Below are 12,368 nucleotides of genomic sequence, written 5' to 3'. Positions count from 1 at the left end.
AGATATGAAATGACAGATCTGGGATTGTTGCACCATTTTCTGGGATTGGGTGTGATACAAGCTGAGCCCTACATCTTCTTGCATCAGAAAAAATATGCAAGAACATTGTTGGACAAGTTTGGTTTAAAAGACTGTAAAGCAGTATCAACTCCACTAGCTATGAATGAGAAGTTATCCAAGGAGGATGGAAGTGAACAGGCTGATGAAAAGGTGTACAGACAGATTGTTGGAAGCTTACTATATCTGACAGCAACAAGGCCAGATATCATGTTTGCTGCAAGTCTCTTAGCTAGATACATGCATGGACCTACAAAGAAACATATGGGAACTGCTAAGAGAGTACTTAGATACATTCAAGGTACTCTAGACTATGGCATTGCATATGAGAAAGGAAAAGAGGCAATGCTGGTTGGATATTGTGACAGTGATTGGTCAGGTTGTGAAGATGATATGAGGAGCACATCTGGCTATGCTTTTCATCTTGGATCAGGTGTTTTCTCTTGGGCATCTGTTAAGCAGAGCAGTGTAGCACTATCTACTGCAGAGGCAGAATATGTTAGTGCAGCTGAAGCTACAGCTCAAGCAGTCTGGTTAAGATTTGTTCTATCTGATTTTGGTGAGGAACAAGTTGAGGCTACTCCAATTCTATGTGACAACACTTCTGCAATTGCAATAACAAAGAATCCTGTGCATCATCACAGGACAAGACATATAAGTAGAAGATTTCATTTCATTCGTGATGCTTTGCAAAATGGTGAGATTGATCTGTTATACTGCAGAACTGGAGAGCAGAATGCAGATATCTTCACTAAGGCATTGGCAAGGGATCGGTTTGAATATCTAAGGAGCAAGCTTGGAATCATTTCAGCTAAACACTTAGAAGGGAGTGTTAAAGTATAAGTGTTTTAGCTGAGTGTGTTTGTTGTTTAATTGTGAACCATTGGATCACAGTCCAATGGACAGCTGAGATGTATTCTTAGGTGTAGCAGAATTGTGCCAGGTGTAGCTATCTCATAGGATAGTTAATCATTGGTTAGATTGGATGATGTAAAAAAAAGGGAATATTCTGTTTCCTAACGGTTATATTGTCATGCACAGCTTGTGCATGACTAAGTGAGAGAATAGACTTATTTTTTCATCTTCTTCTTCTCCAAGTTTTCTCTCTGTGTTTTCTCTTCCCACATGAGCTCCATCTATCAATAATCCAAAACTTAAAATGACAGATCATAGTATGTGAATTCTAACACACCACCTTGCCTCACCTATTAAATCATCCCTTGCATGCTCTTGCCAATACTCAAAAAACTCATTCATTTTCAACACAGATGGCTCTCTCACTTTCTCCCACATCTTCATCATCTCAAAACAAGCAAAACATATTAATTCATTCATGAGCAAGGCCCCAATTAGGGTTTTTTCTTTGGTGGTTTTTGTGGTTGATGGTGCTGGGTGGGGTGTTTTTGGGCCAAGATGTGAACTTTTCATCAGCGGCTGCAGCAGCAGCAGCACCACAAGGTGGGTGGTGGTGGGAGGAGGGCAGAAATGGTGCCTGCCATGTTTGTGTTTGGGGATTTGATTGACAATGGCAACAACAACATCCCATCATTTGCAAAAGGCTAACTATTTTCCCTATGGCATTGATTTCAATGGTTACACCGTGGTTGATGAAATAGGTCTCTCTCTCTCTCTCTCTCTCTACTAGGTCCTCTTCTTTGATTTTGTAGTGTAATTAGCATACATGTTAATATTTGTTGATGCTTTCAGTGTAATATGTTTTGCTGTGAGATCAGTATTTCAGTATATTATGATTGTATTTAAGTCACAAAAGTTTATGATATATATATATATATATATATTAATCTTTGAGTATACTGATGTTTTGCCTCTTGAACTTGTACTTTAGTTTCAATTGACCACCTATACTTTTTTTTTTTTATAGAAAATTAAGGACCTAAATTTTTTTTTTCCTACTAATTTCCCCACTCCGTCTAAATTCACAACATTTCATCTAATTTGCCACTAAAAATGAGAGCAAAATGGTCATTTTGTACATTAAAAAATAAAAATAAAATAAAAAACAGAAAATTGAAATTCTCTCTCTTTCTGTGCATGCTCACGTGGGGCTGGGGAATGGGATGGGTCTGGGTCTGGGGGGCAAGGGCTGGGGGTGGATCTCGAGTGGGGATGGGAGGAAGCCGTGGTGGGGGGGGGGGGGGGGGGGGGTGGATGTGATTTAGGGTTGATGGGGTTGATGGAGGAGATAGAGCTGGGGAAGGGGGTTGAATCCTAGTAGTGGAGTTGGGAATCCTAGCAGTGCCGGTGGTGTGTTGGTAAAGGATTAACAAGCCCTATTATATACATATATACAGCCGATCCTTACTCTAGGAAGTATGGTCGAATGGTGTTCAACAAATTATTTGGTGAGCTGCTCCAAGTTTAGGTTTTCACCAAATATTGATGAATTGAAAAGAGGAGACATGTGAGCAGTCTCATTCGGTCTAGGGAATTGTCCTGAACGTTGCCAACATACTCTTCACAATTTCAGATTCTCAGAGTGTTTGTGTGTGTGTATGAGAGAGAGAGAGAGAGAGAGAGAGAGAGAGAGAGAGAGAGAGAGATGCAAGAGCATAGGAGTGGATCAAGATAGATATTAGCATTTAATTAGTTATTTCATGATATATTGTTATTTTCTTATTTAGGTAGTTTTAGGATATCTTTTATTTTTTATGTGTGATTTTATAAATTAATTAGTTTACTTTTGGACCAAGTAGCCTTGGTGTCCAAGTCTTGTAAACCCTATAAATAAGGCTAATGTAATAGTTGTAGGGGGTGGATGTTGATGATTAATAAAATAGTTTATTTGTGACATGGATTTGCTACGATATATGTGAGTTTGCACTAGCATTAGATTTCGGTGCTCATGTACGTGGTTGGTGACCTATGTCTGGATCCTGATCCCCGTCAATTGGTATCAGAGCTATGGCTCAAGATCTGCTTTATTGGGGAGGTTTTTGGATGCAGGGTCGTGTTAACAACTACAATGACATGGAGGAACTTAGGAGGATGCTACGGCAACTTACGGAATGCATTGCTCGCATTGAAGCTTGAACCCAGATAGGTAAGAGTTCTGACGGGGAGGGATGTGTGAACCATTATCTAAACCGAGTAGCTCGCATCGACACTCTAAGCAGTGGGAGTCTCGACGGGGAGTACGAGGGAGATAGCCCTTTGCATTATTGCGCTTCGCTGTGTGAGTCAAGTGAAAAGGGGCACGGTTATTCTCATTGTGTCTTTGAAGGTATAAATGAATTTGGTAATTTGGGTGCATCTTGTTCTTCATCAAAGTTATTAAATTTGGATTTACCTCCAATATTTGATCCTTGCAACTATGAAAATTGCAATGAAAATTGTTTGGGTGTTCAAAGCAATTTTGATAAGCAATTTATTGACAAGAACAGTGAAGAGATGAGAATTGAGAAAACTTTCGAAAATATTATTGATTTTATGGGCATTAATATTTTCACTTGGAAGGTTGCCAAAACTCTGGTTAATTTTTTCAATCAGATTCTAGAGAGAAACATTTGCATTGTTAGAGGGAGTAAGAAGAAGCCAAGAAGAATGAAATATTCCAAATATCTTTTTATTTGAAATGGAAGGTTTCAATTGGATGCTAAAAGATCCAGAATTAATATGAAGCAATTGAAGATTCTATTTGGATTTTCCTCAATCAAAGGCTTGAATTCGAGGACGAATTCTTTCCAACCATGAGAGTCTGATGCAGGAGCATAGGAGTGGATCAAGATAGATATTAGCATTTAATTAGTTATTTAATGATATATTGTTATTTTCTTATTTAGGTAGTTTTAGGATATCTTTTATTTTTTATGTGTGATTTTATAAATTAATTAGTTTACTTTTGGACCAAGTAGCCTTGGTGCCCAAGTCTTGTAAAGCCTATAAATAAGGGTAATGTAATAGTTGTAGGGGGTGGATGTTGATGATTAATAAAATAGTTTATTTGTGGCATGGATTTGCCACGATATATGTGAGTTTGTACTAGCCCTAGATTTCGGTGCTCGTATATGTGGTTGGTGACCTATGTCTGGATCCTGATCTCCATCAGATAGAGAGAGAGAGAGAGAGAGAGAGAGAGAGAGAGAGAGAGAGAGGGAGGGAGGGACCATTGAAATTGTGGTGAGCTGAGTTCTCAGGATTTTTTTTTTTCTTTAGGCAAGGAAGGCATGTAAGTAGACGCGCTCAGAGGCGAGCTGCTGAACTTTCTGGAATTCTTGCAATGTTGTTTGGAAATCGCTTGCAAGCTTGGCATCCTCTATCTGCTTACTGGGCTGAAATTATCAACAACAAAAATATGGATTTTTCTATTTAAAAAGAAAGAAATGTCAGAAGATGCAGGAAGAACAATGTTAAGAATTGCAGATCAAGATTCAAAAGCAGTTTAGTGTCTTTTTATTCTTCTTCTTTTCTGGTCAATTTTCCTCTTTTTCTTCAATTTTTTTCTAAAAAACTATTTTTTTAAAATGATTTAATTGAAAATTGGATGAAATGTTGAGGATTAGACGGTATGGGGAAAATTGAAGGAAAAAAAAAATTAATATCCTTAATTTTCTTAAAAAAAGAATAAGGGGTTAATTGAAAGTTAAATACAAATTTAGAGGGCAAATCACCAATTAACCCTTTAAACTTTTTATGTGTGGGAGCAAGAAACATCTTGGGTTGGTAAAACAATATTTATTCTTTATTTTTTAAAATCGGGTCTTTAATTAAACATAAGTTAAGTGATCTGAAAGCCATCCTTAATTTGTAGATATATTATTGATTACGCTTTGGTAATGTCGGTATGCGCTGTAGTCTGTATGAGAAAGATGGAATTTGTCTCTCTGCTATGGCCTACATTTTTACATATAAAGGGGGCCTTTTCATTCCCAATTTGGATATAAATCAAGGCAATATTTCAACATTGGTGTTTTTGTATTTTTAAAATATATAATTTTTGTATTTAAGAAATTGGGTGTTCCAAGATACTTTGATGTACATTATTTTAACATAAATATGCAGCTGAACTGCTAGGACTTCCCTTGATTCCTCCTTTTTCTGAAGCTTCTGGAGACCAAGTGCTTCACGGAGTCAATTATGCATCTGCTGCAGCTGGAATCCTTGATATCACTGGCACAAACTTGGTAATTAATTAACCACTTCATCCACAAAATTTATTTTATTTTATTTTTCCTGATATTTTTAGTTGAGGAATTTGAATTTAAATGGATTAGAGCAGGAGCCTAAGTGCCTTACATAACACATGTTCAATCTTTTGCCATGTTCCAAGATATCTAAACTATACAGCCCGCAACCACAAGCATGTGTTTCAATATTCCACTGTTTGGTAACAATTGTTTTGGTGTCAGGTGGAAAGAATACCTTTTGGTGAACAAATAAGCAACTTCCAGAGTACCCTTGATCAGATTACAGACAATCTCGGGGCAGATGACGTGGCCCAGGCGATTAACTGCATCTTCTTTGTTGGAATGGGCAACAATTACTACCTAAACAATTATCTTATGCCCAACTATCCCAAAAGAACTCAGTTTAATGCCCCACAATTTTCTGATCTTTTGAAAGTTAAGGTAGTTTTGTTGTCCCTTTATTGAATTACACAATCAATTATCAATATTTTTCATGAGTGGTATTGTGAGAGTTGTGTGTACGCAATATGATGTGTCATCCCATTTTATGTTTTTTCACTATTTAGAATAACTAAATTCACGCAGATATGAGCTTAGTTAAGTTGATTTGAGCGAATGTGATTTTCACTCTGCACTGGAGTTCGAATCCCTTAATATGAAAAAATAATTCAGTAAAAATGTGAAATTTTGACATAACTTTAAGAAGAAATGACTCATTCATATAAGGAGTTAAAGGTTTGTAAAGAATAAAGGAGATGGAATAATACGTTGTGTTATTGATATCTTGCTGTACATAATACTATCCTTTATATACTAGGTTTACAATCTCCTATTCTAGCATAATTCCTAATTAAGGCTACAATCCATGTTTGACCCATAAATATTGGGATCTAATACATGAAAGACAATTACAATATTTATAATCCTTCAATTATAAGATTTGATTTCCAACACTTCCCCTCAAGTTAGAGATTGAATGTTGTCAAGTTCCAACTTGGGACTTAAGTAGATTGAATGTTGTCAAGTCCTAACTTGCGACTTAAGTAATTGAAGACATCTCCTCCCAAAGCATGCGTAAATATGTCTGCCAGCTCATCTTGTGAAGAAATATAGGAAGGAAAAATTACACCAGCTTGCAGTTTCTCTTACAACGTGGCAATCAATTTCAAGCATTCCCGCCTACATCCAGTGCATCTCCCGAGCCTATCCTTCCATCTCCTTCCTCCAATTTCCTTGCGTTGAAAATAAAATTACATTAATTCCCATCAGCGTCCTGGCCATAGCGTCTGATTTCACCCGGAATGATCCTCATGTCCGCCTTGCCCTCCAAGAGATCTCTAAATCTTCAGCCATTCGCGCTTTTATCATCGACATCTTCTGCTCCTCTGCGCTGACAATGGCGAAGGAACTTGGCATTCCCACCTACTACTTTTACACCTCTAGCGCTGGAGCTCTTGCGGTTTTTCTGTACTTTCAGAAAATCGGGGAACAAACCACCAATAGCTTCAAGGATCTGACCGAGACTGTTTTTGAGTTTCCCGGGTTGAAGTCTCCCCTGAATGCCCCTCACATGCCTGAGCCAATGCTTGACCGAGACGACCCTGCGTATTGGGACATGGTCTACTTCTGCACCCACCTTCCCAAATCTAATGGGATCATAGCCAACACGTTTGAAGAGCTCGAGCCTCCTGCAGTCCTTAAAGCCATTGCTGGAGGTCTATGTGTTCCTGATGCTCCCACTCCTTATGTCCACTACATTGGGCCGTTGATTTCTGAAGAAAAAGAATTTGGGGATTCTGCAGAGGCAGAAGATTGTTTGTCATGGCTTGATCAGCAGCCAAGTAGAAGTGTGGTGTTTCTCTGTTTTGGAAACAGATGATCATTCTCAGGGGCTCAATTGAAAGAGATAACAGATGGGTTCGAAAAGAGTGGACAGAGGTTTTTGTGGGTGGTGAAGAAGCCTCCCCTTGATGAGAAAACCAAGCAGGTCCAAGGAGTACATGACTTTGAGTTGGAGGGTTTGTGGCCATAAGGGTTCTTGGAGAGAACCTAAGATAAAGGCTTGGTGGTGAAGTCATGGGCGTCGCAAGTGGCGGTGTAGAAGAAGGAATATGTGGGCAGGTTCGTGATGCATTGTGGGTGGAACTCTATGCTTGAAGCGGTGATTGCAGGCGTGTCGATGGTGGCATGGTCACTCTATGCAAAGCAGCATTTGAATAAGAGTATTTTGGTGAAGGACATGGAAATGGCGATTGCTGTGAAGCAGAGAGAGGAAGATGGTTTGTGTTTGGGGATGAATTGGAGAGAAGCGTTAGGGAGTTGATGGAGTCGGAAAAAAGGGAAGAGCTTAGAGAAAGGAGCAGAAAAATGGGAGAGATAGCTTTGGCGGCTTGGAGTGAGTCTGGTTCATCCACTAGAAACTTGGTTAACTTGGTTAATGCATTGCACTTTGCACTTGGTGAATAAAAAAATGAAGGAAAATACCAAGGGTGCATCTTCTTGTCCATCTTATTGTGTTTAACAAATTTTCAATATATATATATATATATATATGTCATATTTTGGGATCAATGGTAGACCTATAAATGTGTAAGGAGGTTCAGTTGCACCTTCTCTTACCAAAAAAACCATTATAAGTGCTTCAAATTGCCCATTTGTTCAGCTGGTGGTGATGCACTCTAAGTGTGCAAATTACCTTATTTCCATTTTCAGCATTTAAGTAAATGTCTTTGCCCTTTGCCCAACTATTTGGTCACTGGAGAAGATTTACCCATATTTGGCACATAGTTGCTTTGTACTTTGTTTGTTCATCAATAATATACTATCGCTTATTTTCTGAAGGAAAAAAAAATAGCAACCATTAGAAATTATTGAACCTTCCATATATTTCTAGCAATTAAATTTGGGTGCTTCCTATCTATTTTACCATTTGGCTCCTTTCGTTTTGATTTTACTTTATATATTCTTAATTTGTTTGAGTGTGGAAAATGTAACACATCACATTTATGTATTCTCGGTCTGTAAACACTATGCTTTTATCTGATAAAGCTGAGTGTCATATATAGTGGTTATCATTCTATTTTATTAAAGAAAAAGATTATAAGAAAAAATATGTTGAAATTGAAATAGCTCAAAGTTGAGAAAAAGAAGTCTTTGAATTTATTTTATCTTTAACAAATTATGCAAATGAATATTATAGTAGTAGAACCAGGTTCAAATATCAATTAAAACTTTTTAATTCCTTCAATAATTAAACGTTTATAATTTAAACGTATTTGCCTTCATTTATCATAGTTGTTGGAACTAGCTCGTAAATTTTACCTTTTTCTTCTCTATCATTTTGGTGGTTTTATTTATTTATTTATTTTTTCGCCAAACGATATAAATGTATTAGATTGTATTGAAAGGTTTACGTCCAAAACAAGAACATTAATAAAAGGGCATGTTGGCTCCACCAACATTAAGCATGCTACTATATTTGGAAACTCTTTTTAATACTTTGCTGTGAGGTAGGTCATAACAAATGAAGTGTATTTGCTAACCAGTCTTTTTTGCCATAACTTCATTGAAGTTCCTAAAACTCTAAAATGGCAGCTAGGTCTAGGTGTCTTTGCCATAACTTCATTCAAGTTCCTAAAACTCTAAAATGGCAGCTAGGTCTAGGTGTCTTTACATATTGGGTTCCAAGAGTAGTGGTTTGAACCTAACTCTGCCTGCCTTGAACTTACGTCGTTTACCAAACTATAAAAAAACTAGAGAGAGCATCGTAATAATTAATATGTGGTAAAAGCAAATTACTTTGACTAATGGGTCGTTAGTTGGATCGATCCAGATCTTTAGTGTGTTGTCAAGTGGTTATGAGTTCAAAAACTTATTGTAACTATGTGTTCCCCTCCCCTTTGGCAATAAATAAATAAAATAAAAGCAAATTAATTTGAATTTTTGTCTGAGGTGGGTTAGGGAATGCATTGCGAATGCTCTTATCAAAAGACTAGAAATAGTATTGTAATAATTATTTTTATATATATATTTTTTTTTAATTATAAGTGATAGTCTAAACTAAGGGAGGGAATTTCTCACACATACAATTAAAATGCCATAAAAATTTGAACTTAAGGTCTTATACAAATTGATGACCTTTTTCACTGGGCACCCCATTCAATGCATCATAATTACTAACTATATATATTTTATTTTTATTTTTATTTTTGAAAGAAGCATCGTAATAACTATTACCATGTGATAAAAGCAAACTACCTTGAACTTTAGTCTCTTGTGCCTATTGGTTTTGCTTGGGCCTCGGGCCCGTTTGTAACCAAAGACCAAAAAAATTAAATAAAATAGCGAGGGAATTTGAAGCTGCATGCAGAACAATGCTGGGAAAGTAAACTCTTATTTATCCTTGAACAAAAATGGACTCTTTACTTCAATTCCTGCACGTAAGATAACAGGTGAAAACATTTATTCCATTCACAACCACCGCCTTACCTCGCCTATTAAAACATCCCTTGCATGCTCTTGCCAATACTCAAAAACCTCATTCATTATCAACACAGGTGGCTGGCTCTCTCATTTTCTCCCGCATTTTCATCATCTCAAAACAAGCAAAACACATTAATTCATTCATGGCCAAGGCCCCAATTAGGGTTTTTTCTTTGGTGGTTTTGTGGTTGATGGTGCTAGGTGGGGCGGTTTGTGGCCAAGATGTGAACTTTTCATCAGCGGCTGCAGCAGCAGCAGCACCACAAGGTCAAGTGGGTGGTGGTGGGAGGAGCGCAGAAATGGTGCCTGCCATGTTTGTGTTTGGAGACTCTTTGATTGACAATGGCAACAACAACAACATCCCATCATTTGCCAAGGCTAACTATTTCCCCTATGGCATTGATTTCAATGGTGGCGCCACCGGTCGTTTTTCCAATGGTTACACCATGGTTGATGAAATAGGTCTCTCTCTCTCTCTCTCTCTCTCTCTCTCTCTCTCTCTCTACTAGGTCCTCTTCTTTGATTTTGTAGTGTAATTAGCATACATGTTAATATTTGTTGATGCTTTCAGTGTAATATATGTTTTGCTGTGAGATCAATATTTCAGTGCATTATGATTGAATTTAAGTCACAAAGTTTATGTATATATTTTAATCTTTTTATGTGTGGGAGCAAGGAACATCTTGGGTTGGTAAAACAATATTGGTTCTTTATTTTTTAAAATCGGGTCTTTAACTAAACGTAAATTAAGTGATTTGAAAGCCATCCTTAATTTGTAGATATATTATGGGTTACCCTTCGGTAATGTTGGTATGCTCTGTACGAGAAAGATAGAATTTGTCTCTCTGCTATGGCATGGACCCACCTGTCCTACCATTTTTACATATAAAGGGGGCCTTTTCATTCCCAATTTGGATATAAATCATGGCAATATTTCAACATTGGTGTTTTTTTATTTATAAAAAATATAATTTTTTAAAAAAGAAATTTGTTTCTCTTGGGTGTTCCAAGTGATTTTGATGTATATTATTTTAACATAAATATAATATTCAATATGCAGCTGAACTGCTAGGACTTCCCTTGATTCCTCCTTTTTCTGAAGCTTCTGGAGACCAAGTGCTAAACGGAGTCAATTATGCATCTGCAGCAGCTGGAATCCTTGATATCACTGGCAGAAACTTTGTAATTACAATTAACAACTTCATCCACAAAATTTATTTTATTTTATTTTTCCTGAAATTTTTAACTGAGGAATTTGATTAGCAGAAGCCTTAGTGCTTTACATAACACAAGTTCAATCTTTTGCCATGTTCCAAGATATCTAAACTATACAGCCTACAACCACAAGCATGTGTTTCAATGTTCCACTGTTTGGTAACAATTGTTTTGGTGTCAGGTGGGAAGAATACCTTTTGGTGAACAAATAAGCAACTTCCAGAGTACCCTTGATCAGATTACAGACAATCTCGGGGCAGATGACGTGGCCCGGGCAATTGCAGACTGCATCTTCTTTGTTGGAATGGGCAGCAATGACTACCTAAACAATTATCTTATGCCCAACTATCCCACAAGAACTCAGTACAATGCTCCACAATTTGCTGATCTTTTGACTCAACAATACACCCAGCAACTCACTGTAAGAACTTCTATTCATGGCCTCACCTGTAGTTGCATCATATATTTGATGCACAACTGCATCATAATATATGTTATATAAGATCCAGTGGCTCTCAAGTCTCGGCTTGAACAATAGGTTTTTGGTTGGATGCTCCAATTTTAACAATGTACACTTGCATTTTCCATGACTTGATCACATGTGATAGACTCTGTAAGTTACCTAAGTTAACATCCTACTGTATGTGACATGTTACAGAGACTCTATAATCTTGGTGCTCGAAAGTTTGTTGTTGCTGGATTAGGGAGAATGGGCTGCATTCCAAGTATCTTGGCCCAGAGTCCAAGTGGAAGGTGCAATGAGGAAGTGAATCGCCTTGTTCTACCGTTTAATGCAAATGTAAAGACAATGATCAACAAACTTAACACCAACTTGCCAGGCGCAAAGTTCATTTACATTGACATTGCTCGAATATTCGAAGACATCGTCAACAATGCCAGATCTTATGGTAAATGCCTGGCTACTATTTAACATCAAGTCATTCTTCACTGAAATAGAACTTTAGATTTTATCTTTGTTGACGATGTCCCAACCCGTTTGCAATTTTATTTCTAGGATTCACTGTTGCAAATCGTGGATGCTGTGGCATTGGGCGCAACAGAGGCCAAATTACATGTCTTCCACTCCAAACACCATGCCCGAATCGAGACCAGTACATATTCTGGGATGCTTTCCACCCAACAGCAGCAGCCAACATCATAATTGGGAGGAAAGCTTTCAATGGGGACCTTAGCCAGGTTTATCCCATGAACATACAGAAGCTTGCCACTCTTAACATTAAAAGCAGCCCATAGAAAACTTGAGAGAAAACTTATGATTTTTCTCGGCCCATAGAAAACTTATGATATTTCTAGTCATTTTCATGGTTTTATTCTACCATGTGGAATCTATCCATTTCGATTTGACAACTTTGTTTGAGTGTGGAAAATGTAATACATGCACATCAAAGACTCTTGTCCATGCATGTGAGAACCTAGTTATTCCATTAAAAAACCATTTCCCTTTTTCTT

At 37.4% G+C, this 12,368-nt stretch overlaps 1 protein-coding gene and 1 pseudogene across 1 annotated transcript; both read left to right on the top strand.

The window, feature by feature from the left end:
- Positions 1 to 4,858: 4,858 nt before the first annotated feature.
- Positions 4,859 to 7,524, top strand: LOC117620095 (annotated as a pseudogene).
- A 2,225-nt stretch (positions 7,525 to 9,749) lies between these two features.
- On the top strand, positions 9,750 to 12,366 carry LOC117630084 (GDSL esterase/lipase At1g71691). Its single transcript, XM_034362825.1, has 5 exons — positions 9,750 to 10,145; positions 10,744 to 10,865; positions 11,080 to 11,319; positions 11,557 to 11,806; positions 11,914 to 12,366. Exons 1-5 carry the CDS (start codon positions 9,827 to 9,829, stop codon positions 12,150 to 12,152), a joined length of 1,170 nt encoding a protein of 389 aa, XP_034218716.1. The 5' UTR covers positions 9,750 to 9,826; the 3' UTR covers positions 12,153 to 12,366.
- Positions 12,367 to 12,368: the final 2 nt, after the last annotated feature.

The sequence above is a fragment of the Prunus dulcis genome, chromosome 1 (assembly GCF_902201215.1).
Source record: "Prunus dulcis chromosome 1, ALMONDv2, whole genome shotgun sequence".
NCBI classification, from domain to species: domain Eukaryota; kingdom Viridiplantae; phylum Streptophyta; class Magnoliopsida; order Rosales; family Rosaceae; genus Prunus; species Prunus dulcis.
Note: the sequence above shows the minus strand (reverse complement) of the source record. Positions and strands in the feature narration are given on the sequence as shown.

Excerpts from the sequence above, each read along its gene's own strand:
- LOC117630084 (XM_034362825.1), top strand. The coding sequence starts at position 9,827 with ATGGCCAAGGCCCCAATTAGGGTTTTTTCTTTGGTGGTTTTGTGGTTG. Across the intron at positions 10,866-11,079 it reads ATATCACTGGCAGAAACTTT|GTGGGAAGAATACCTTTTGG; the intron begins GTAATTACAATT and ends TTTTGGTGTCAG. Across the intron at positions 11,320-11,556 it reads AATACACCCAGCAACTCACT|AGACTCTATAATCTTGGTGC; the intron begins GTAAGAACTTCT and ends GACATGTTACAG.